This window comes from Typha latifolia, chromosome 5, assembly GCF_019914945.1.
Source record: "Typha latifolia isolate L0001 chromosome 5, TyphaL0001v2, whole genome shotgun sequence".
Taxonomy (NCBI): Eukaryota; Viridiplantae; Streptophyta; class Magnoliopsida; order Poales; family Typhaceae; genus Typha; species Typha latifolia.
In genome coordinates, this window is record NC_133090.1 from 7,755,751 (window position 1) to 7,783,644 (window position 27,894).

Genomic DNA, 27,894 nt, shown 5'->3' on the forward strand with positions numbered 1-27,894 from the left:
CCTGCTTTCTCAGCTATCATTACCATGCCCTTCTACTAGTACAATCCTTTTTAATATAAAAGAAAAACGCACGTCAGATATCAAATAGAACTCCAGATGTGACTCACAACAGCTAAACACACCTACACGCACACTTACGACCCCACCGCACTACTCTCAACTCCCCTCTTTCTCTCTCTCTCCCCGCAAAATAAATTAAGTTATTAACAGGAAGTAGTACCTAAAAGGAAGCGGCTGTTCTTCTCCCCTCTACAACGGCGCTCATCAAAAGAGACCCCAATCTTATATAGAGAGGAGGGACGGAGGACGAACACACCCACCATCTCCTTCTCCTCTCTCTCACTGTCTCTCTCTGTCTCTCTCTCTTCCTGTGTATAGAGAAGGATAGATGGCGGGATCCTCCGATGCCCTGTTGGAAGAGGCGGCGCGTGCGGCGGAGCAGACGCGGGAGCTACGCGACGCCGCGGCATCGCTCGCTTCGAGGACCTGGAGCGAGGAGCAGTCTCTGCGGCAGCGAGCCCTCGCGGTCGAATCCGATCTCCGGAGACTCCAGACCGCGATCGAGAAGCGCGGGGGTGCCCTCGATCCTAAGATCGCGGATAAGGTTGATCCTTTTGTAGCTTCAAATGTGGTAGGATTCGCAGTAATGTCTCGAAATCTGAGATGTTTACGTTTTAGATCGATGAGGAGTTGTACCGGGCTAGGTGCGCGATTGGGGATGGGGATGTGGCCTCGCTGCTTCCGAGCAAGGCTCAGGGTTGGTTCTTCTCGCTTCTCCAGATTCGATTTCTCTTCTGCTCTTATTGATTGTTGATTTGAGTCTCTTTTCTTGATTTGGGATTGGCTAGGACGTTTCCTGAAGATGTTTCTTGGCCCGGTGAATGTGCGGGCCTCGAGGAAGGATGTGCAGCTAAAGATGAAGGAAGAATATAACAGCTATAGGGTAGGCAGCACCTTTTCCTTGTGCTATGTAGAGATTGATATCCATGTCATATTTTTAGCAATAACTTGATAATATCAAGAGCTTGGAAAAATTTAGGTCGACGTGATTTGTTGCATTCTTTCTGTTGTGGTAGCACTGGAAGAGTGGCTCTCACCAGTGATAACTAGCATGCATGCCAAGATGCAGCAGCATGTTGTGGTGATGAGCAGGAAATAGATGAGTGGTTTGTAGAGTAGAGATCATGTCTTCGTCTTTGTACATTTAATTGTCAAAGCATTGCTGTAGTGGTTAGTTTAGGTGCGTTTACTATGAGTAGGTGCTATTGTTCCTTCTAGGATGCATCTAAACAAGACTTGTATCTGCATTCTAGGATAATTGCCAAGCATCATTGCTCAGAATTAGATGCGCTGAAGTAAGCAATTGTGCACTGGGCTTTTGTCTTATATGTATGTATATCTGTTGAGATGCTTCATTTTAGAGCAGCGGAGAGAGTAGCCATATTCAAAGTTCTCTTTCCTTAGATTTCCAATTCTATGGACTATCCTAATTTTCTGGGTTTTTGATCCAGTTATAATGGAGCTATTTGATGGCTTCTGACTCAGTTCATTTATTTGTTGTCTTTCTATGTTCCTAGGTAGTTAAGTAAAAATTGGGAATGCTTGTACATGAGAAATGCGCTATTGCTAACATCATTTACCTTTATGTAGATATGAAAGTAATAGTTATAATATAGATATGTAGTAGAGGAAAATATAGATGAGCATGTGAAGTGAGACAATCTACTTCTTCACTGATGCTTGATTCACGTTTATAATTTTATCCATTTCTGGAAAAAGTATGTGGTGTCTACTAGACTACTACCCCTCTGATGCTTGATTGATGCTTGATTCACCATTAATAAGTTTATCCATTTCTTAAAAAAATATGTAGTCAAGGGAAACAGAGATGAGCATGTGAAGTGAGGCAGTCTACTACTTGTCTAATGCTTGATTTATTTTTAATAAGTTTATCCATTTCTGAAGAAAATCTATAAGATTTAAGCAAACCTGAAGAGAGATTCATGATGTAGCTGCGCTTTGTTCTTAAAGCATAGGATAGTAAGATGAGTCTCTAGCAATGTCCTGATTGTTGAGTTCTCTAGCAAACATAGTCTACAGAATTCTTCTATCTGTAAGTTTAAGGTAAAACAAATATGAAGATCCACTTGTTTCTTAGCTGTAATTAAATCTATCCTATCTTCTTGTAATATTAAATTTTGAATGAAGAAGTCACTGAAGTGCCATTTGCACACAAATTGATGCCAATGTCATCCAAGGGATTGGGCAGTATAAGTTGATATTGGTAGAAGAATTTCATTAATATGTAGAACTTGGTTCTACCTCTTGATGAGTGATTTCAGATAGTGATAATTAAAATGATTTTGGTCATGTAATTAGTGAGCATAAATATTAGTCAAATCACAGCATAATTTAATTTGATGGTTCTTGTACAATATACAAGAGGGCATATGAGAAGAATTGATACATTATATATCTTAAATAAGTTACATGGAACAATTCAATAAAGTATTTTTTAATGGGCCTGATACACTTAGATATGATCTTTTCTTATTGCATTAGGTGTTTATTTTCATTAAAATAAAATTTCTGTAGGTCACGTTCGAACGCAGGAGAGGTTACGTTCGAACGCTCTTGCAAACGCCTGCATCAGGTTCGCAAATACAGATAACGCATATTGTGCGTTCGAACACCAACATCGCGTTCGCACTTACAGAGAACGTGTTTTGGTATGTTTGAATGCGATCGGGCGCGTTCGAACGTGATTGACGGGAATCCTCTAGAATTAGGGTTTTATATTGTTTTAGGACTTGTTGGCTAGGCTCTATATATATGTGGATGGCAGCCAAATTAATTATGCAATTGGATTATTGATTTCTTGCTTCTTATCTTATCTCTAGACTTTTTCCTTCTCCTTCTTCACCAACCTTCCACCTCTACCGTTGGCAAGGCCTCTCTTAACTTCTAATTTTTCTCGGTTGTCGAGCCATCCCTCTTCTTTGGGATCTCGACCACTTTGTTCCCTTCGTCTACATTCTTTAACCATATCCACAATCCACCTTCATCTCCGTACCCATCCATAACTCTAACATCTATTCCACTCGTCACCACCACCATCACCCACGTTATCACCCACGTTATTCCGTGTTTTCGTCCCTGCTACAGTTCGAATTTGCGAAGGGCGTAAATACGAAAGTTGTAGATCAGGAAGTTACGGATCTAACTCAATTGGTTTCGTAATTTTCTAACTATTGGAGAATATTTGACGAATATTTTTCCACAGTCGCGCAGGCTGATTCTTGTAATACATCTAGATCTTGAAGGAATCGTTGGGTAGTCTATCTTTGGTTCAAGAACTTATCAAGTGGTATCAGAGCTTAACAGGGCCATAAGATTTTTTTCTTCTCAATCGGTTCATATTTCATAATTTGATGTTATGGTGATGAAAATGAGAACTTTTGAATTTATCATAGCAGTAGCCTTACCATACCTGCACATGAACTAATTATTAGATTAGATAAGAGAACTTCTATATTTTAGTACTTGATCACTTTTACCATATCGCCTTGGTAATGTTAACTTCTTTCATAACAGGATAGAACGGCGTTTTTGTTTCTTCTGTTTCCATCCACTTTACTTTTCTTAAGGTCTTGGATATGGGAGGGATGCTTTCCAGCATTGCCAGTTCAGTTATACCAGGTATTAGATTACTGAAAATATTTCTCTTATAGTTATATAAAACACACCTCTATAGTCCAAAATTTTAGTAATAATAGTACTGGTTTATCTATTACAGGCTTGGCTATTATTTCTCTACACAAGTTTAGCTTTGCGAGAAAACATATTGAGAGTTAATGGAAGTGACATTCGTTCTTGGTAAGTAACATTTTCTTCTCATGCAATACTTTTCAAATGCTATGTCCTGTCATCATTAAGTTCAGGAAAATGTTTTGTATGCCTTCTAGTAGAGGGAATTTAATTTTAAATGGAAAACTGTATAGTGTAATTATATGTGGGCAATCTTTTGTAAAGAGAAGTCATTTGTTTTCTCCCTAAGCTTCAGTGCCAATGTCAGTCCAGACCATATTTTGGGAAAAAGCTGGAGTAAGTAAAAATTGTCTTAGTATATTGGAAATTACAGTAATCCTTTTCAAATGTTGAATAATAGCATATATCATAGCCTCAGTGTGGTGATGTTTCCCTTAACAAGAATGAGTACTAGAGCACATTTGGCCTTTATGGAATGTACCTGGGTTTGGCATCAACACTGAGCAATTTGTTGCTGCAATGGGTTCAACTGCGTAAACTTGTTTCCTCTGTTCAGCTCTATCTCATTTTAATCAACCTATCAATCTAAGCACTATAAGATTTTTTTTTTAAACACTACATTTTTCATTTTGAATCATGTCTTTGTGGCATCTTCAACTTGGTTCAAGCACTCCTCCAAATAGAGATGCTGCAGGTAAGGTTGAAATCTTCCTATGGTCCTTGCTGCTCCCGTTCATTTGCACTTCGACATTTGAACTGGACTGGGCATGTGTCTAGTAGGAAATAGGTTTGCGAAAGTGGCTTGATTCACCAGCTGTCTCAACTCTTCGCTTTATGTTAGCCTATCTATAGGTCCAGTTGGTGCTTCACTCTTTTGTTCTGTTTGGGACGATGCCGGGGAATGCATTGATGGGGCAAATAACAAGAGAAAAGAATACCTTTCTTTTCGTTGCAGGAGATAAGCCGAGTCATCAGAAGATAAGGGAACTTAGCTGGTCTGTAAGCCACTTGGACTATGATATATATCCATCAGATACATAGGGATTTCTTTCTGATTGACCTAGAATATATAGATATGTTGTCTCATCAAAAGATAGGAATAGGTGATTTACCCTAATTATTTATAAATCCAATCTTCCCTATCTATTAAATCACTTGCGATCTACAGTTCAAATAATGCGAAATCTTGAAGTGAGTTGCAGATAAAAGAAATTAAAGAAAAAAGCAGAATAAGGACCTTAGAAAGCATTGCATCTCCTTATCCATCAATGAGTAATTACAATCTGAAAAGTTACAGTAAAAATGAATTCTTTCATGGAAAAAACACCAATAAATCAGCTAGCAGACTTACTATAAGATAAAATGTAGGAATTTGCCTTCTTTCATCATATTAATGTTTCAGTCATGAGGTAATATGACCACAAGATAGGCTGAATAGATGTCAAAATAGGATTTTCAGCTGAAAGGATAACAATAAAGAAGAGAGGGAGAAATGGAGGGGAATACTATCCTTTGTGAGGGAGAAAAGTAAGATAAGAGAGAAGAAGTGCTGTCAGGATTGTGAAAGAAAATAGAAAACTCTCCTGGTGGAGAAGAAGAGAACCGTGTTGTTGGACAACAGTACATGGGGGACCCTTTGCACATGGATGTGATTTTCCTCTTGCAAGGCAAGGCGGTGAGATCTTTCTTTTGGATCCATCTTGTTGTCCTGGTCCTGCCTTGATTTATTTTATTTGTAAAAGTGATTTTGATTGATTTCCAATTTGTTTACACCTTGATTGTACCGTAATTACCAATCCCTGTTCCTTAGGTGGATATACCATCATTACTGTGCCATGCTGATGGCTCTTGTAAGTCTTACATGGGAGATAAAGGGACAACCTGACTGTGCCAACAAACAGGTATTTGCTTAGTCATTTCCTCATCATTATGATCCTAGAACCCAACCAATAGCTTTTTGCAGAGAGGGGTGCAACTATTTTTAGCATGGGCTATAATGCAAGGTGTTGCAATGCTTCTTCAGAACAGATACCAGCGCCAAAGATTATATACTCGCATTGCTCTAGGGAAGGTAACAATCTACATTGTTTTTAGTTATTTCTGGTATATGGAAAACTAGTTTTCTTGATTGACATGCCATTCATGCCTGCAATTTATCTCCTGAGGGTTCTATTTATGAGATCTTTTATTGTTGATAATCATACTTATCTCATATTGTCTTACTTACCTAACTTGTGTACCTGTAAGTAAGGTCAAAGTGTCAAACAATTATTATATACTTCTTATAGGAGTTCATGCTTCTTATAGGTACTTGCTGGTTACCTTATTTTTGTTTAACTTGTTGCATTAGGCATAAACTGCTACCATATCCCAGTGACTTTATTTTGCATATTCTATTGTTCACAATCTGAGTAGGTCTAATGTTGTGATCCTAATAGGATATAGGCCTTAACTGTGGAGATCCTGCTATTGTATTCTGGGAGGTAAACATGAGGTGAGGAGGTGAGGAATGAAAGTGGAGTTCAGAAGTATTGTGGAATGATGAGTTTTTTTTATCCCAACCTGTTGTGCTTTTTGAGGCAGAGGCACAAATTGTCAAGAAAGTGATTTACAACATCCTCAGAATTTCATCATTATGGAATTAGCTTCTGCTCCATCTTTTTTTTACTAGGATATCTGGATATTATCGTTGACATGGGTATGACATAATGCTCTATGTGGCTCCTGAAAGAGATAGTCTATTGGTAATGTAGTACAATTTTTCTAAATATGCTTTTGCATGTTGGAGTCTGAGTAGGTCTATAACAAAGACCACATATTTGGCCGTACTCTAGTTGATTAGAACTTTAGAAGAATCAAATGTGTGGTCTTAATAAGCAGCAAAGACAGAAAAGAAACCTTTGTGGCAGTCTATCTGAGAACTTCATCCAGCTTTTAGATTATTCTGGTGGCATTATTCCTATTGCTCTTGGAAATAGTTGTCTACTAGACAAAACAGCCATGAGTATGAGTGGGATTTTATGATGCAATTGTAGTAGTAATGAAATAATTCATTACCTGTTTAGTGGTGAGAAATGTGCATTTTAAAGAAAAAGAAAAATAATATGATTATGCCTACCAACTGTTGGTTGGTATGTTTGAAGTTTTTGGATCTGTGGTAATTAATTGGTGTTTCAAAAGATATCATTGGACAGGATTAAAAATAACATGAAACAAAGAGAACACCAAAAATCTCACATGATGCAACTCTACTTCTCAATGACATGTTATTATAAATCCAATGGGTTTGGAAAGGATTATGATCATCCGGAACATTAAACTCAATCTGAAGATAATCAGAATTTAGGAATCCTACTGTAAACAACGTCATTAGAAGTAATAAAGATCTATTTGAGAGACCTATCCTAAAGGACTTCGATTAATAACTAAGGTTCCCAATTATGGCTGATCCCTGTCCCAGCCTTCAGTTAGTTTTGGTAGTTGATCAAAACCAATTCATATCGGACCTGTTTCGGCTAGATTGACCAAAACAACGTGATATGGGTTTTGAAATCGGTTGGATGAAAATAGGATTCGACCTAAAAACCTACCAAGCCATCAACCTTCTCTCTCTTCGTCGCAGTTCGTAGAGGTAGACCCTAGCAAATTCCTCTGATGCAAATCCATCGAAGTAGACATGGAGCTCCTCCTCTATCGAATCTTGCGATACTACTCTCCGATGACCTCAGATAAGTCCTCTTTTTTTCTTTTAGTTTTTTTTTGTCTCTCTCTGATGATCTCATTTTCTCTCTTAGCGCCTTTGACTCTCTCCCTTTCCCTCCCTCTCCCTATCCCTCGTTTGCTCTCCTTCTCCCTCTTTTTTCTCTTTTCCTCTCTCGCTCGCTCTTTCGCTCTCCCTCTCTCTTCTTTCTTTTGGTTGTTTTCCCTCAATGTTTTGCAGCAATAGTAAGAGAGCGAGAGAGAGGTCGAGTGAGAACATGCGAGAGAGAGAGAGAGTAAAAGACTAAGTAGTAGAGACAAGGAGAAGAGTGTGAAAGCGAGTTAGAGAGAAATAATATATTTTATTTGTGAGAGAGAGTGGGAGAGAGGAGATTTGGAGTGAGTGGGAGGGGATTTTTTTGTCTTTGATTGAGAGGAAAGGGAGAGATATTTAGTGATTTTTTTTAATTTTTTGATTTTAATATGAGTAATTTATTTTTTTTAATTTTTTAATTTTTAAGATTTTTCCTGTATTTTAAAATAAAATTTAGAATTTTAACATAATTAAAAAATGGTTTGATACCAAAAATTCGATATAGCGGTTTGAAACAGCCACATGCATTTTTTCGAGTGGTTGATCTCGATCCCAATATTTGGAATCTTGATGCTAACGCTATTAATTCACTAGGAAATCATGATAATAGGAAGCTAGTAAAGAATTCGGATCCTTTGGAAAGTTATTTTCGGTCAAATTTTGATTCTTTGATTTCCTTGTAAACATATAGGTAAGAATTTCTCCGTAACCCCCTATGGTCCGTTCAGGCCAGCTAAATAGCCTCTGGCAATGAGGATCATGTTGTGAACTCTCTTTCCTCCTAATCTAAATAAGCATGGTTATTCTCATATCTTATTAGATTGCAAGAAACTGAACTTTTTTAAAGATATTTTTAGAGCTCTTGTTAAACATCTCAATTATATGCCCTCTTTGGATGTTCAAGGTATATAGTAATATAGTGCTTTTGTTTTGATCAGAACCACTGAAGAAATAATTTTTGCTTACAATAGGAATTTTTATTCTAAGAATTAAGTTAAGATGAGTTAGTTCCTGCTTTTAATGCCATGCTTTTCGAGTTTTCTGCTAAATCTCTTCTTTTGGATCACATAGTTTACTGGAATGTTGTGAGGGGCTTTCATTTCTTCTTGTATATTTGTTTGATTAGGTTGACTTATTTAAAATAATTTTATATGACGACCTAGCTTCTAGTCTTTCTAAGTCACTTGTCTTGTTTGGCTAGCCTCTATGCATAATTTTTTTCTTACTCATTGTCAATGGATCTTTAAATATTGAAGAGTTGTCTCCTTTCCCTTGAATTTGTTTATTCATTTTATATGTTTTCATTCATCTGCCAAAGGATATAAATATTGGGAAACTCTTTTTTTTTGGTACATTTTCAAAATAGTATGGAGGAATTGTAGGTTATGTTTTACTCATAGTTTCTAGTTTCGTTCGATCTTGAGTGGGATCGGTCGAAACAGATCGGGATCAGCTATAGCCGATCCCGATCCAGGCCGAAACCAGCCAGTTTGGCTGATTTCGGTCTATACAAGCAGCCACCTGCAGCAGGCAGCTGTCAGCTAGAGAGAGAAAGGGAGAGAGAGAGGAAAAGAGGACGAGAGAGTGAGGGAGAGAAAGGGAGAGAGAGAGAGGGAAAAAGGAAGAGAGAGTGAGGGAGAGGGAAAGATAAAAAAAGAGGGTGAGAGAGAGAGAGAGAGAGAGAGAGAGAGAGGAAAAGAGAGTGAGGGAGAGGGAAAGATAAAAAAAAGAGAGTGAGAGAGAGAGAGAGAAAGGAAAAGAGAGTGAGGGAGACGGAAAGAAAAAAAAAAGAGTGTGGGAGATAATGGATACCTTAGACTAATAGTTAGAGGGATAGGAAAGAAGAGAGGGAGGAAGAGAGATTTTTACTTTTTAGGCTTTATATATGTGAGTAATTATTATTTCTTATTTTCTTATAATTTTTTGTAAATTTTTAGAAATTTCTCAATATTTTTAATAATATTTAGAATTTTATTTAATTAAAATAGTCCGATCCGATACAGGTGGCCGATACGACTGATATGTATTATTTTTTCGGACGGCCAATTCCGATTTCGATACCGATATTTGGAACCTTGGTTTTACTGCATGAATTTATGACTATTGAGATAGATCTTTCTTAAAGAAGGAACATTGTTTAAATATTGAAGAGAGGGACTTAGTAATCCTTGAATTGCTTAATCTCGGTGCTAACCCAAAATATGTAACAGAGAATATTTAATGAATGTGTAATGCTATATCTCTACTATATTGAATGTCTTTTCTAACGATATGCTGATACAGATTAGCTGCTAATTGGTTAAATATCTCTTTCTAGAATATGGGTTAGAAAAAAATAATTGAAAAAGTTACATTCAATTTTTATGCTGAGTACTTGTCTTTATTTTATTATAAAATCATTAAACTGTACCTTGACTTGTAACCATAAGCTAGTTGTAAAATAGAAAAAGGTTACTCCCGATATATTGCTGAGATAGATCAAAGCAACTATAGAAATTAGCATTGATTTAAAAAGGAATGTCTGCTCCATCACTAGTCAAATGCAATTATATGATCAGGTTTGTTCTTTTCTTTTTTCTTTATACTTAACTAACAAGAATTATTCATCAGCCCCTGGTATGATCTCTCTTTTTGGGCTAAGGCTCGATCTATTCCAATTTTCAGATCTGGACAAGATTTGACACGAAATTTTGAAAATAGATCCCAAACGATGCCGTCGTCGGATGGACGTGAAACGTCGTAGCCCCGGAAAAGAGCTTTCTAACAAATTGAGTTTCAGGCGAATCAGATGTAGGGATCTCGAGATATCGTCCGATTAGTGGACGAACGTCAGGGGGTCTGTCTTAGGATCCGTGGATGGTGGCACAAGATTCTAAGTGATGGTGGATGGTGGTGGATCGGCGTTAATGGGGTGGCAACGGTGAATAAGTGGTGGTGGAAGGGTTATGGGTGATGGAAGGGTTAGGGCAAGTGTTAGATAGATCGGAAGAAAGGGGAGGAGTGGGCCGTCCTTAATAGACTAGGGTGATTGGCCGGTCGAGGGAGGCTAGAAGCGGCGTCGCCCGGGATCGAGAGAACAGGAGCGAAGAAGACGAAGGAGACAAGGCAAGAAACTTAATTCATCAATAATGACTCCCTGGTTGCCATCCATATCTTTAAAGGCTAACCAAACAATTCAAAATAACCTTAAACAGTACATTTTCGCCGACCGAGTTCGAATGCGCCCAATCACGTTCGAACGCACATATTTCTCACTTCTCTGGATTTGTGAACGCAATGCAGGCGTTCGCAGTGCATTCGAACGTGGTGTTTGAATAGACAATTCACACTCTTTGGATGTGCGAACCTAATGCAGGCGTTCACAAGCGCGTTCGAATGCACTCCACCCGCATTCGAATGCGACATACAGAAAATTTATTATTGTTATTTTTTTAGAATATACCCATGCTCGAGACGACATCGGTGAAGTCCGAATCGGTGAAGAATCATCGGTGAAGAAACAAAGATACCCCTAGAGTGTACCCATGCTCGAGACGACATCGGTGAAGTTCGAATCGTATCAATCCACCATGCTTCCGCAATCTTGTCCTCAAGGTTTGAAATTAGGGAAGCGATCTTTGAACTCTGACTTAAGCTCCTCCATGATTTGATCCTTAGCATTGGTTCCCCACATATCTAAAAATAGAGGAAAGGTTGGTACTTAAAAAAGGCGAGCTCACTTATATCCGATTGGCACGAATGGGCATCGGCCGCTCGGTTCTCGATCTCCTTTTTGTAGACTAGTTCGTAGTCATACCCAAGGAGTTTCGTGACCCACCGTTGCTGTGTTGGGGTGTGCACACGTTGCTCCATAAAGTAGGGTAAGCTACGCTGGTCCATGCGAATAGTAAACTGTTGGCCAATCAATTAGGTCGCCATTTGGTGACGACGTGTAGAATTGCTAGTATTTCGCGCTCGTAGATGGATAGCTGTCGCGACCAGTTTGACAATGCCTTGCTCATATATGCCATGAGTCTGCCCTCTTGCATCAATACTGCTCCAATGCCCTCACCCAAAGCGTCGCATTCCACTACAAAGGGCTTGCTGAAATTCGGTAGTGCTAGAACCGGTGCGATAGACATGACTGTCTTCAATGCTTTGAAAGCCTCCGTTGTCTTGCCCGTCCACTGAAACCCTTCTGTTTTGAGTAAGGAGGTCAGCGGGGCAGCAATCTTGTCGTAGTTGGCAATGAATCGTCGGTAGTACCCAGTCAACCCAAGGAATCCCCTCAATTCTCGTTGATTAGTAGGAATCGGCTAGTCCACCATATTCTTGATCTTGCTTGGATCGGCTTCCACTCCTCTTGCTGAGATATTCAACACCTCACGCACATGCCGCAAGCGCTCGCTCCAATTCCTGCTATACACTAGAATATCGTCAAAGAAGACGAGCACGTACCGACGCAAGAGCGGGCGGAAAAGGTCATTCATCAGTCCTTGGAAGGTGGCCGGTGCATTGGTGAGCCCAAACGGCATGACTCAGAACTCATAGTGGCCATCGTGAGTTCGGAACGCCGTTTTGTGCACGTCTTCTGGGTCGACGCGGATTTGATGGTACCTCGCTCTTAAGTTAAGTTTGCTGAAGTAAGCCGACCCTGTGAGTTCATCCAGCAACTCCTCGATCACCTGTATTGGATACCGGTCTTTGACGGTGATCGCATTCAAGGCTCGGTAGTTGACGTGAAATCGCCAACTCCCGTCTTTCTTCTGAACCAGCAGCACCGTCGACGAGTAGGCACTTCTACTCGGTTGAATAATCCCTTGCTCGAGCATTTCCACCACCAATTTGCTGATCTCTTCCTTCTAGACATGCAGGTACCGATAGGGTCGGACATTTGCTGGTTTAGCCCCTGGAATGATCTGGATGCGATGGTCGTGCCGACGGGTCGACGGCAGTCCTCGGGGTTCCTCTAAGAGATCCTTGAATTCCTACAGCATCTCTTGCATGTTAGCGGCTATTTCCCTTGGTGGTGGATGTTCTGGTTCAGCAACAGCCATTTGCAATAGTAGATCTCGGTCCCCTGTACGAGAAAGGCCCAAAAGTGGTTGCAACGTCGGTCCTTGCCGCAGTTGATTTTCATCCATCAGCACTCTTCAACCATTCCTCCGAAATGTCAGTGTGAGGTTTAAAAAATCAAATGTTACGGGCCCCAAGCTTTGAAGCCATTGGGTTCCCAAGACAATGTTGGCACCTTGCAAGGCCAACGGATAAAGATCCAATGTGAAAGTTTGGCCTTACACCTTCAATTCCACACCTCCACAAATAAAATTCGGTAGCAATGTGGTGCCATCTCCAATCGTCACATCGAACCCTTTTGTGGGTTCCGACTCGAGCCCAATCTTTCTAAGGAGCCTCTTGCCAATAAAGTTGTGGGTGGACCCGGTGTCGATCAAGATTCTCACTGTGGTTTTCTTGACTACGCTGTTCACTCGCAAGGTCTTTGGCGTGGCTGTCCCTAAATAGGCGTGGAGGGAGATTTCGTCTATCATGTCCTCCACGAGTTGCTCCTTAGCTACTTCTCGTTGATGTCTAGCCACACCTTCATCTTCAACTGCAAACTCATCTTCCACATCCTTCAATCCATCTATTAGCATCATCCTATCGGTTTAGCGCAGCGATGTTCGAGTATAAACTTCTCATCACAACGAAAGCATAGGCCATTGGCTCTTCGTTCCTCCACTTGAGCATGTATGAGTGCTCGTCCCGGATCTCTATGTACGTACTTCACATCTTGGGATGGCTTTAGGGGTGCTCGAGGAGGCACCATTGCAGCAGCGGTTTTTGGTACTCCAGTAACATTCCCTACTGCTATGGTTGGTTGAGCTTGATTGCGGCTTCCTTGGCTCGTCCAGTTTTGTCTTAGATGTAACTTCATGGCACGATGTTTGTCTTCCATGAGCACTGCATCTTTGAAGGCTTCTTTTAAGGTTCTAGGCCTTAAAGCCCTCACGTCGGCTCGGATGTTTCCTCACAGCCCAGAGATGAAGGTGCTACGAAGTTGCTGATCCGTCCATCGGGGTTGACATCGGCTACTTATCCTCTCAAATTCTACTTGGTATGCCCTAACCGTGGCCTTTTGCACTGTCTTTAAGAGAAGAGCATTGAAGTCTTCATACCCCGACGCTTTAAATCGCCGCGTGCTATCGGCGCAAAAGTCAGCCCAAGTTTCGATAGCCTCATTGGCATTGGCTGCTCGAAACCAATGAAGCGCCGCATCTTCAAGGTGGAAGCTCGCAAGCGTCACCATATATTCTTTCGCCGTACCCTGGTATGCGAAGAATTGCTCCACCCTATACAACCAATCGATCGGATCGCCACCTTTGAACTTGGGGAATTCGAGACGCACGATTTGCCCACGGATGTCGTCTCAATCCGGATCATGTCCAAGTCCATGTCTAACCGAAGAAGGATGCACCATGAATGGTTGATGATCCCTCCTTCGATTTTGATTAACTCGCCGTGGTTCAGGTTCATATTGTCTCGCCCACGAATCTAGATCTCCAAGGTGATCTCCATAGTGGTTCGCTTATCGGATGGGTTCATCTGCAACTGGGCTTGGTGGAACCATCCTTACTTGTCTCTGCCCGAAGGGTGGTGGCAGCAACGGCTCTTATGGTTGCAAATTTTGAATTGGTGGCGGTGGGTTCATGGGGGTAGACTTGCGTCATGGGGTCGATAGTGCATTCCCGTTTGCCATGGCTTCCTTTGTTGCTCGTAATTCTTGCATCATCTCCATCATCATCTGGTTGTTGATGGCCATTTGTTCGAAAAAAGATCCCAACACGGCTTGAACACTAGGTTCTTCTGTATTTCGATTTTATCGGGCAGTTCCGCGGGCGGAAGTCCCTATAACCGTTTCCCCCTCCTCTATTAGGAGAATCTCTTCTTCATCATCTCGCCATGCCGCCATGGCTCTAGTTGTGGTCATAGGAAGCGCATGTCCGAGGAACTTGGCTCTGATACCAACTTGATACAATCTCCCCTTTTGGGCCAAGGCTCGATCTATTACGATTTTCAGATCTGGATAGGATCTGATACAGAACTATGAAAATAGATCCCGAACGATGCCGTCATCGGATGGATGTGAGATTTTGATATGTCATAGCTTCGGAAAAGAGCTTTCCAACAAATTGCGTTAATAGGGTGGCAGCGGTGAATAAGTGGTGGTGGAAGGGTTATGGGTGATGGAAGGGTTAGGACAAGTGTTGGATAGATTGGAAGAATGGGGAGGAGTGGGCACCCCTAAGGGATTAGGGTGATTGGCCGGTCGAGGGAGGCTAGAAGCGGCGTTGCCGGGGATCGAGAGAGCAGGAGCGAAGAAGACGAAGGAGACAAGGGAAAAAACTTAATTCATCAATAATGACTCCCTGGTTGCCATCCATATCTTTAGAGGCTAACAAAACAATTCAAAATAACCCTAAACAGTACATTTTCGCCAAGGTTCCCAGTATCGGGATCGGGATCGGTATCAGCCGTATCGGCTGTTCATATCGGATCAGACTATTTTTTAATTATATAAAATTCTAAATATTATTTAAAAATGTAGAAAAATGTAGAAAAATTTAAAAAAAATGATAAAAAATAAGAAAACAAAAATTACTCACATATGAAGTCTAAACACTTAAAAAAATGTATTAACTTACTCAAAATTTAAAACTTTGTTGAATACCGAGCTGGTTCTCATAAATTTCTATAGTCTTTATCATCATAATCATCATAAGTTTGTAAATATTGATGTCTGGGACCTGATGATCTAAAAAGTGATTCCATCATACTAGTCATATTGTATGGATCTTGTTGTGTGACTTGCGTTTGAGGAGGATAATAATCAGAATTTGGATCTTGTGCCTGAGAATACTAAGAATACTGAGGATAATAACTAGCATATGGATCTTGTGATGGCTCCAAACAATAAATACTCGATGTACCATAATCATAGGAACCAAAATGCATCTCATGACGACGTCGCTGATATGTATATATATCCTCAGTTTCTCTGCCTTCACTCCTTATGCCTCCTTGACTTTTCCTCAACAAATATAGATGGAATGATCTCACCACCATATGTATCATCAGGACTATGACTAGTACTAGCTTCTACCCTCGTCGTGGTCTCTCCCAATATTTCATCTAACCATGGGTTATCTTTGTCATATAATACCCTATCCTCTATCTCTCTGATCCATGGAGTCAAAGGGTCTTGTTCATCAAAAATATGATTTAAATTAATCAGTTGTTCATTTTCTGTCTTCTTAAATTTCTCTCCCTCAATCTCATATTATAATGACAAAAAATTAACTTCTCCAATCTTTCCATTGTCAATCGGTTGCGTGTTTTTGTGTGGATTAAGGAGAAAATAGTTCAATTTCTTTCACACTGTGATGAAGACACAGTTTGACTTAAAATTTTATTTGCTATTGGCGTTAAATTTGGTGCCTCCTCCCATCCATAAATAGACCACCATTTAGCTGGAGTGTTATGAGATATAGCTGCAACAACTTTAGCAGTACTGAATTGCCCAGCTCTCAATTTATATTTCTCCATCTGAAATCAGAAATATATTATTACCTTATTGATTATATTGATTATTGAAAGTTAAAACTTGAAACAAATAATAATAAAATTATTTAATTGAATCATAATTTCTTTATCGCAATGGATTTGTTTATGAATACCGGGCTCAAGCTTGCTGATTACCTTTCTAACCCCTAACAAGACTTCATTATCATTATTAACATTTTTAGAGAATTGAAATCTTGGATTAAGAAAATACCCTGTAAAAATTTAAAAATTGTAAGCATTCAAATTTTTAAATAATTCATAAATAAAAATAAATTAAAACTTAAATCTTAGAAGCATGCTTGCCAGCAGCTTGTATATCTTTATGTAGTTGTTTGTTTAATCTAGAATCAATCATCTTCCACCACTTCCTATAATTTTGGCCCATATTTTTTTTTATTGATTCTTTAGTTATGTCCATTGCTTCATATAAGAAATCCATCTCAGACTTGTCATCACTTTCTACAAGTCTTAATACTTTGACAAGAGGCTCAAATACTGCGGTGGCAATTGTAATATTATCCCAAAATGTATTTCCAAGAGCCATATTTTTCAAAGTTTCACCTAAAGATTTATCTTTAGGTTTCATATTCTTAATTTTCATAGACCACTCCTGTGATGTAAACATCCGCATAATATCATCATTGTAGCGCATGATGTTCTCCAAGGCTAAAAAGTGAGTGGCAAATTTAGTGACGCCGGGTCTGATGATCTTCCTACCACCAGTCATCTGCCTGAGTAAATTAAGAACCCAACCATGGTTATATATAAAATTTGTTAACCTCTGACCTTCACATATTACCATGTCAATTTCATGCTCTTTTGTAATATCCTCTAACATTAGATCAATACAATGTGCAGCACATAGCGTCCAATATAAATGAGGTCTTTTAATCATTAGTAAATTTCCAGCAGCTTTATAATTTGCCTCATTATCAGTAACCACTTGGACTACTCTTTTTTCACCAATTTCTTGTACTACCTCATCCATCAACTGACAAATATAATCTGCATTTTTAAAATGAGCAGTACCATCCACAGACTTCAAAAATATTGTCCCTATGCCAGAGTACACTAAGAAATTAATTATATTTCTTCTGTTTTGTGTACTCCACCCATCACACATCAGTGTACAATCAAATTCATCCCAATACCGTTTAAATGTCTCAATATAAGTATAAAGTTCATCTACCTCTGAGTCAAGATATTTAGTAACAATATCATTTGAATTAGGAGGGGGAACATCGGGCCCTACTGATTGTATAGCATCCACTATAGTGTGATAGTAAGGGCTATCAGCTACCAATGTGTTTCTTTGCATTTTTAATTCCTTTGAGAGCTGTCTTGATTGAAGTCTGTGTACGACCCCTTTTATCTGAAGATATGTATCCATTGATCCAATATTTTTAGACTCTGCTGTAACACTAGGAGTCCTATGGGTAGAACTGCTGCCCCCATATTCTCTCTCTCATATATTAACTGATCTAGATCTCTTAAAGTTACCACCAGTGCTTCTTCTCATCTCTTCCTCTTCTCTAGGTATATTTCTCTCTCTTTTTATTGCCCTCCTTATCTGTCTCTCCTCATCCTCCTTACTTTGCTCACTGCTATCATCATCAATCTATACAGGATTATGCATCAATTCTTCACGAATCATTGACTCTCTTTGCTATGCAGATTGTTTATCCTTCTTTTATCAATTAAATGAGCCAACATCTGCTTTCTAACTTCCAAAGACATTTGAGTGCAAGCTGCTACATTTTCTTGTCTTCCAGCTAAATGTTCTTTCAAACGGCTGACACCATCACTCATTTTCTTTCCACACTAGTTGCATTTATTGCGCCTTTTATCTTGCCCAATAGTGCTACAATGTTGCCACCTAATGTCGGTATCATATGACTTTTCTTTTGGAGCCATTGATATTTTAGCTCTGCAAGACTGCAACTAAAAAACATAAACAAAAATCAAAATAAAATATAAAATAATTTTAAATTTATGAGGCATAATTGCATAAGCGGCACAGTGTGTGCCGCCGCTTCTACTATCAGAAGAGAAGCGGCGAAGCAGAGTCCTTCTTTCTCTTCTTCAGCGGCCAATGAGCACTGCAGCAGAAGAAGAAGCCGCTTGCGCAGATCTTCTTTGCAACACCTACAAGCGGAAGCGCGCGGCAAAATGCTATACAAAGGAAAAAAAAATTAAAAAAAAAAACTTACCGAAGGTCGCCGGAGATCGAGGTCATCGGAGAACGTCGCCGGAGGTCGAGGTCACCGGAGAGACGGAGATCTACTCACTACTCAGTCGCCGAGGAGAAAGAGAGTAAGAGATCCGTGAGAAAGAGAGAAAGAAAGAAAGAAAGAAAAGAGAGAAAGAGAGGAAAAGAGAGAAAGAGAGAGAAAAGGGAGAGAGGCAGGTGGGGGATGGGCTAGGGCCGATCCCGAAACGGCCGAAACCCCAGCCGAAACGAATCAAATCGGCCGAAACTGGGAACCTTGATTTTCGTTGACTACATTCGAACGCGCCCGATCACGTTTGAACGCACATATTTCTCACTTCTCTGGATTTGCGAACGCGACGCAAGCGTTCGCAGTTCGTTCGAACGCATAATTCGCACTCTCTGGATGTGAACGCGCTCCACCCGTATTCGAACGTGATATATAGAAAACTTATTATTATTATATTTTTTTAGAATTAAACACTAAAATAAGAAATAAAGACACTCTTAAAGTGTACCTATTCTCGAGACGACATCATTGAAGTTCGAATCGTATCAGTCTCAAATAATTTATGTAATCTAATGGAGCATGATAGTGTTAATAAAAGTGATGCAAAACGTGGTGGAGAAAAGTGAAAGAGGAAAATAAAAATGAAAGGAATGGGGTTTCACACCTCCACTCTAAGAAATAGTTTCACACCAAAATTCTTCAGAGAATAAAATCACATAAACTTTTATTAAGTTCCAAAGAAAATATAACGAGTCTATATAGACCTACAATGGAATTAAGGAAAAAACACCATATATAAGAAATAAACAAAAGAGACCCTAAATAAATCAAAATTAGAACCAGATCCCTATAGAAGGGATCATCAACTGTCGGCGCCTCCTGTGCTGGTACACACGCCATCGCGTCCTATCAGTGATGTCCGTATCATTCTCCCCGGGTGGGAGAGAAGTTGACTCCGTCGAGTGTGCTGCTCTGCTGCTCTCATACTGCTCTAAGGTATCAAGGTGATGCACCTCCAAATCGTGACGATCAAGCCATGTATCATTAGATGTAGGCCGTCCTTTCCAACGCACTAGATACCGTTGGGATCTACCTTCTCTAGTTGAAATAATTTCATCATCTAAAATTTTATCAATTTCGTTTGCTATGTTAGGTGGAATATTGGGAAGTGGAGGTAAAGAGGGTCTTTCATAAACAGGCTCATGGGTAGGCTCAGTATCTAGTGGGTTATCTGGGGTAAAATTTGGACCTTTATAAGCTACTAGATCCTCAATCTTAAAAGTAGAACTGATGTCGAAATCACTAGGGAGATCTAGAACATAAGCATTATCATTAATTTTTTTGAGAATTTTAAAAGGTCCGGCACTTCATGCATGCAACATTTTGACAGTTCTAGGTGGGAACCGTTCCGGACATATCCGGACCATCACAAAGTCTCTAACATTAAATTCTTTGAATCTCCTTAGATCAGCTCGAATTTTATAATTAGTATTATTTTGAGCAATGCTGTTATTGATTTCTTTATGCAAGTCATGAATATATGATACGAATGCAGATGCAGACTCAGACAACCTATGATAATGGGACATAGGAATGAGATCTATAGGTTGTCTAGGTTTGTAACCATATACTACCTTAGTTGGGCTCAGACCTATAGATCTATTAATAGAATTATTATATGCAAATTTAGCAGTTGGCAGTTTTTGATCCCAGTCTCTTAGATTCTCGTCGACAAGAGTTCTCAGTAGGTTACCTAAGCTCCTATTGACTACTTTAGTTTGCTCGTCAATTTGTGGGTGGAAAGCGGTTGAATACTGAAGCTTAGTTCCCATCTTATGCCATAGGGTTTTTCAAAAATAGCTAGTGAATTTTACATCCTTATCTGATACAATAGTTTTTGGTAGCCCGTGCAACTTAACGATTTCGTCAAAATAGATTTTAGCAACTCGAGAGGCGTTAAAAGTTTAGGAATAAGATATAAAGTGGGCTATCTTTGAAAATCGATCCACCACTAGAAGAATGGAATCATGCTTTCGGGTGGTCTTTGGAAGTCCAAGTATGAAGTCCATACTAACATCTTGCCAAGGACAATTAGGAACAGGTAAAGGTGTGTACAATCCTGTATTTTGCTTTCGCTACTTAGCAAGTTGACACGCATGACATCGACTAACAAGTCTCATAACATCTCTCTTTAAGCTTGGCCAGAAAAATCGATGTTCCGTAGCTTCAATAGTTTTCGCGTGCCCAAAATGTCCAGCTAACCCCCAGCATGCAATTCCCAAATTAAAAATTCCCTTAACGAGGTGCTGGGAATGCATAACTTTCGAGACTTAAATAGATAGTCATCCTGCAAGATGAAACCATCTACTTCTTGAGTCGCTCCATCGCTTAATAAATTGTGAACTTCATGAAAATCTGGACATGATTCATATTCAATTTTGATTTTATCAAAACCTATTACTTCTGCATTCATCCTTGAAAGAAGAATCATGCGACGACTCAGTGCATCAGCTGCTTTGTTGTCTGCTCCAGACTTATGTTGCAAGGTGTACGTATAGTCCTGGAGAAATTCAACCCACCTGCCGTGTCTAGTGTTAAGCTTCTTCTGGGAGTTAAGGTAGCGAAGAGCTTCATGGTCAGAAAAGATTACGAATTCTTGAGGAAGCAAATAATGTCTCAAGTGGCGAAGAGATTGAACCACAACATAAAATTTCTTATCGTAAGTGGTATATCGTCGTCTAGCTTCATTCAGCTTTTCACGTAAGTAGGCAATCGAATGACCTTCTTGACTCAGGATTCCCCCTATACCAACTCTAGAAGCGTCACAAGTGACCTCAAAAACTTTAGTAAAATCGGGGAGTCGCATGACAGGGGCTTCCACAATTTTCTTTTTGATTTTAGTGAAAGTTTTAGTAGCACTTGCTGACCACTTAAATTCACCTTTCTTGAGGCATTCTGTTATTGGAGCCATATTTGATGAATCGACGATAGAAGGTAGCGAGCCCATGAAAACTTCTCACATCTCTTATGGTACGAGGTTCAGGCTATTCTTTAATAGCTTTGACCTTATCAGGGTTAGCATACACTCCTTCAGATGAAACAATGAAACTTAAGAAAACAACTTTGCTTGTCAGAAACGTACATTTCTTAGGGTTTGCATACAGTTGCTCTCTCCTCAAGACAGTGCAAACTTGACGAAGATGATCTATATGTTGCTCCCGAGATCGACTATAGATAAGGATGCTATCAAAGTATACGACTAAAAATTGTCCCATAAAAGGTCGTAATATTTGAGTCATCACTCTCATGAAAGTACTCGGAGCATTATTCAAGCCAAAAGGCATAACCGTCAATTCATATAACCTATCTTTTGTTTTTAATGCAGTCTTCCATTCATCGCCAGGGCGTATACGAATTTGGTGATAACCACTTTTTAAATCTATCTTTAAAAAGATTGTGGCCCCTGCCATCATGTCCAGCATGTCATCCAAACGAGGAATGGAAAAATGGTATTTTACCGTTATTTGATTAATAGCGCGGTTGTCGACGCACATGCGCCAGGTTCCATCTTTCTTTGGCATTAACAATGCGGGAACTGCGCAAGGACTTAGGCTTTCCTTCAAAAAGCATTTTCTCAATAACTCGTCAACTTGCCGTTTGAGTTCAGCATGTTCAGTTGGGTTAAGTCTGTAATGAGGCAAGTTAAGAAGAGATGCACTTGGGACAAAATCAATAGCATGTTGAATATCTCTCATTGGTGGCAATTCATCCAGTAGATCCTCTGGAAAGACATTCGAGAATTCCCCCATCACAGCAGTGGCTTCAAAAGGAATTGGTTCACTAGGCTCGTTTAGAATTTCTCGAGCAGCAAAAATCAAAATAGGAGTTCCTTTACTAATCTTGCATTCAATGCTTCTCGTACTAATCAAGCTGATTTAGTTTTGAAATGGGAAACTGCTCTCAGGTTTAGTTTTGAAATAATGGTGGAAGACACGGCATTTATACAACTGCTACTATCCACAATTACTTTACAATTTTTACCTCCAATTTTCGTGAACGTGTGAACAATGGAGCTGCGCCTCCAATCATTATTGACTTTAGGTTGAGAGAGGGCACATCTAACAATATGTAACCTGGTGGAGTCTATGTGCCTCAGGCATCCTAGGGTATTTTCTTCCTCTTCATCTTCAAAATCTCCTTCACCGTCTACATGGTGAACATATCCATCAAAATCTTGTTCGGAGTCTTCTTCGAAGGGTTCCTCAATTAAATTTATTTTATACGAGCTCGCACAATTTGCAGCAACATGTCCATAGTCTTGACACTTATAGCATTTGTCCCGAGGATTAACCTTCGAAAAGTCATTCTGGACGCTCTTACCCTTGTATTCTACCTTGGATTGTGAATGGCTAGGGGTAGATCAGTTAAAAGATTGATTGGTAGATTTGGCTTGATGAGGACCTGTGGAGGATTTATGAATTTGAGGTCTTGTTTCGCAATTTCTTGAGATGTGGTTAGGTCTAGACTCTAATTTTTTGAAATAAGCTGTAGGCCTTTTCCAAAGTATCAATATTATAGGCAAAAAGTTCACTTCTCAATTCTTCACGTAGGCCAGCGCTAAATCTGGACAAGATTTGCATAGGGGTTTTAGATTCGATCACGCTACACCGAACAAGTAATTCATCAAAGGCCGTAACGTAATGCTTAGCTGACTTACTCCCTTGGGTAAGTTGGTTTCATCTGTCTAGAAGTTTAGGGTAATAAGAAGGTGGGAGATATTTACGTTTTAGTTCATTTTTCATGTCAACCCAAATTTCAATTGGAAGCTCACTCTTAATCTCACGAAGAGTCTCAACGTTGGTCCAGTATTGATTTGCTTTCATAGTCAATTTCATGGCAGCAAACCTGACTTTACGGATTTCCGACATATCATACCATTTAAAGTAACGGTCCATGTCTTTGATCCAGTCTAAGAAGTACTGCGGATCTAGATGACCATCAAACCTCGGAGCATCAATTTTAATGCTTCGAAGGTACTATTCATCAGGATCTCGCTCATTTCCTTAAAAGTGTTGACGAGGTAAAGGAATGGGAGATTCACCACGCTCAAGGTCAAGGCAGTGATTATTTTGAGGAGCGGTGTGCTCACGGGGTCTTTCTACCCTATATAGTCGTTCATCGGTCACCCGTTGATACCCAAGTAAAGTATCGTGAGTATCCCTGACTTGTTGAGCTAAGGTACCTAGTTGTCCCATAATATCGTCGAGCTTCTTAATAAGTTCGAGATCCATACTGCTACTGCTGAACTCACTAGAATCACTGAGGAGCCTTACCTTTATGTGTTGGCATACACTAATATGCAATGAGTGAGTTAGGTATTGTTTTATTTATTTATTTTAATATTTATTATATTTTTTTTATCTTTTTAATTTTATGCTTGCTAATTTAAATAAAATTAAATAGTGTTCTAATCTAATGGAATGGAGACGTCTCCTAAATTTAATCCAAATACAAATGTCTTGATCTAAATGATATGAGATATGCTATGCAGTCAAGAAAATCTTAAAAATGAATACTTAATTGAATTTAGATTTTCTATTCAGGAGATTCAAAAACTAATGTCAAGATTTAATAGTTTTTAAAAAAAAGTCACATTTCATAAATGCCAAACCTGTTAAATTTCTTTCCAAAAATTAACATAATACTAATATTCTATTCGGCACAGTTCATCTCTTAATATCATGACTAAAGCATATAAAGTTTCTATGTAATCTCTCCCTCACTATATGTGGACAGTAGGAATTGATAAAATTTTAGAGATAAAAGAATGGCCCAAAAATATTTAATACATTGAAAAGAGCGTATACCTGACCATCTGAGAAAAAAAAAAGAATTGAAATTAATTATTTTGTTTTCACCCTTCTTCCTCCCCTCTTTAGAAAAGAATGGCCCAAAAATATTTAATACATTGAAAAGCATATACCTGACCATCTGAGAAAAAAACAGAATTGAAATTAACCTCCCCTCTTCGCCCACAATGTGTTGTTGTGCATGTCCTTTCCGTCAGCACCAGGGAGTGGTCAGTAGCAATATCGGCGACGTCGGCAGCAAAGTCCAAGACAGTGGAGAGATCGGACGATTCGGCAATGATGGTTGCAGTCAGAGCTACGGCAGGGAACGAAGCACGGGAGATCACGGCACGGGCGTCGGCGTCGACGTCGTTAGTGATGGCTGCAGGCGTCAAAGGGATGGCGTCGTCGGTGAAGAATGTAGTCGTCGGAGGTGGAGGTGGGCTGTCGAGAAACCCTGGTAGCAGTGTCGGTGGGGAGGCGTCGATGCGGCGCCGTCGTCGTCGGGTGGAGCAAACGGGCCGAGGCAGTGTTGTCGTGGAGGCATCGTCGGGCGGAGCGGTGGGGTCGGGTGGTGTCGTCGGGGCAGGGCAGAACCAAGGCGGCGTCGTTGGGTGGAGCGACGGTGTCGGGTGGCATCGTTGGGGCTGCGCTGAACCGGGGCGGCGTTGGGGCAGCAGCGACGGGAAAGGGCTAGGGCTTGGTGTGAGGTGAGGGGGAGGTTGGGGATGAAGTTGGGTAATGGGTTGAGTGTTAATGATTAATGGGTTGCGGGTGTAGTCTAACAGGGTTTGGGTTTTGGACTAATGGGTTTTGGGTTTAGGTTTGATGGGTTTAATGAGTTTAATAGGATTGGGTTGAGTTGGAAGTGTGAGGGTTAATGGGTGGTTAATGGGTTTGGATTTGGAGCTGATTTGAAAGGGTTGGTTTCAAGTTAGGGAGGGAATTCGAAAATTAGAAATATTGGAGGGAGAAAAATTAGGAAAGATAGGATTTGTTGGGATGTTGAGAAGAAATAGGAAATTTGGTTGGAAGTTTAGGGAAAGAAGGAATTGGTTGGGATTTAATAGAAATTAAGAGCTAAAAATTCAAATTTTCAAAAATTTGAAACACTGAATTTTTTTTCTCTTTTTTTTATTTTTTTATTTACAGCAAAAGAGATGTGATGTTTTCTCTTCTTTTTTTTCAATCTATAAAAAAAATAAAAATAAAGATGGAATAGTAGATCACTAAATAATGCAACAACAATTACTTTTTTGAAGGATTTGGAATCTTACGCGGTGGTGATTCCGCTATGACAACAGATTCTTTTTATTTCTCGTCAACGGTAATTTATTTGCTCGTCGTACGTCGGATTTCTTGACGTTCTGGTGTTCGTGGAGCGATTCGTCATGTGAAGAATAAATATGGAGCGGTGTAGAACCCGGGAGGAGGGACGTCTATAAACTAGGATCTTTCACTCTGATACCAAAATGATGCAAAACGTGGTAGAGAAAGATGAAAGAGGAAAATAAGAAGGAAAGAAATGGGGTTTCACACATCTACCCTAAGAAATGGTTTCACACTAAAATTCTTTAGAGAATAAAATCACATAAACTTTTATTAAATTCCAAAGAAAATATAACGGGTCTATATATAGACCTACAATAGAATTAAGCGAAAAACACCCTACATAGGAAATAAATAAAAGACACCCTAAATAAATTAAAATCAGAACCAGATCCCTATAGAAGGGATCATCAACTGTCGGCGCCTCCTGTGCTGGTACACACGCCATCGCGTCCTATCAGTGATGTCTGCATCAAAAAGACTAGTCAATTTCAAACTTCACAAATTACATGTGTAAATATGAAAGTATCTGTATTTATTCTTTTCTTATATTATAAAATCAGGAGAACATATTTATCGGTGGACTCAAATCCAACGTCCAGATTCTTTGTGTATGTCTATACTGCATAATTGGAAGGTTTTCTTATAATCATAATTGGAACTGGTATGTCTCTGTTTTGGTCAATGTGGATTCTGCCGTATCTGTTTCACTTGTTGGATTACTTGTGCTCTTTTCTATTTCTTAAAAGGAAAAAGAGTACTTTCTTTGGCTTTTATTGAAGTAATCAAGAACCTATTTATCCAAATCCACACAGTTAAGTTGTTGAATGATGTTTACTTCTAAAAGCTGTATGGAATCTTATCTAGATGCTTTTCTATAATTACCTTGAGGTCTGAACAGGCATACAAGTGCAATTTTGAATTTCAGCCAGAATCAACTGAACTTATTGTAGTTCAGTATATTTTGAAATAATAAAACAAGCAAGCATATTAATAAAAGCATGGCAAAGACATGATACTGCTTGATTTGACTTAAAATCCATTGGACTGATGAAGGGATTTGACTTACCCAATCCTAAATACTTCGGTCTAAAAGGGTTGGTGGTGGTGGTGGTTGTAAACTTATAATTGGTGGACAAATTTTCATATTCTTGCACATAAATTGGCTAAGCAGATAGCTTCTTTTTGTGTTCGTTAATGTTGTATGTTGTGAGTTTATTTAAATATCCTATGTGAATATAGACTTTACTTTGCTTGTTTTCATCTCCTCTTGCTGTTCATGGGCTAAAAGAACTTCAATTCGTCTTGGTGTTTGCAGGCTAAGAGAATGGATGTTGTGTGGGGAGAAACAGCTGGTGTCGAAGGCCAGTTGTTGCTGTTATGCCCCATCCTTTTCATTCTACAGGTATGATGATCTGAACTTTGAGTCATGTCAGCGAAGCTGTTACATGCAACGCTGTTTGTCGCAAGAGGTTTAGAAATCTAGATAGATGGCCAATATCTCATCTTAACCCCATTATTGACAACATAAGGAGTATGGTTTTCAAAGATCGAGTAAATAACTTTTTAGAAAGTGTCCTCACTGTTTATGCAATAGTATTAGTTCTCGTGTTATTTTTCTCACTGAACTAGGATTACACTAATGCACTGATCCAGTACATATTTGCTGTCTGAAATTCATGGTTTCAGGGTTTTGAAGCATATAATGGTTTGCTGCTACTTCGAACGGCTTTGGGTGGTGTCATCCCTGAATGGCAGGCATGGACAATTTATGGCTCTCCTTTTTTTTTCTTTTAAATTGCTTCCTCTTATAATTTCCAAAGGATTTCTGATAGAATGTGGTATTCTTTGTATTATATGAATGATCCTTAATTGTTCTACTTTCAACAGGTCATAGTTTGTGGAATCTTGCTTGTTGTGATGGCAGTTGGCAACTTTGCCAACACAGTGCAGACGCTGATGACCAAGTCCAGGTTCAAAGCAAAGATGAAGAAAACTAGAAGCAAGCAGGATTTCAATCAGTGCCCTTCACCAACGGACATGTCAAGGGCTTCAGATGCATCAAAAACATCATAATCAAAGATCTTTTCCGTCTTTTCTGATGCTAATCATCTCTGTAAAGCCTTATTTTTGTTTGCCGCAGCTTTCCATCTGAATGCCCTCAAGCTTTCTGTTAATCTTATGTACAATATTGAGGTAGTGGGCGGTTTTCCACAATGAGCACCTTGGAAGGCTCAGAAAAGTTAAAACTTTAGCCTCTACGATGAAGCGCAACTATTTATTAGAGCCTTTCAGCTCTCCTTTAAAGTTTGTCTCATAAAAGGGGGTTACTATA

General features: G+C 39.5%; 1 protein-coding gene across 1 annotated transcript; it reads left to right on the forward strand.

The window, feature by feature from the left end:
* Positions 1 to 147: 147 nt before the first annotated feature.
* On the forward strand, positions 148 to 27,894 carry LOC140788642 (uncharacterized). The gene is made up of 10 exons (XM_073137990.1): positions 148 to 604; positions 679 to 757; positions 849 to 943; positions 3,595 to 3,699; positions 3,797 to 3,876; positions 5,579 to 5,669; positions 5,732 to 5,839; positions 26,878 to 26,964; positions 27,249 to 27,317; positions 27,450 to 27,894. Exons 1-10 carry the CDS (start codon positions 389 to 391, stop codon positions 27,633 to 27,635), a joined length of 1,116 nt encoding a protein of 371 aa, XP_072994091.1. The 5' UTR covers positions 148 to 388; the 3' UTR covers positions 27,636 to 27,894.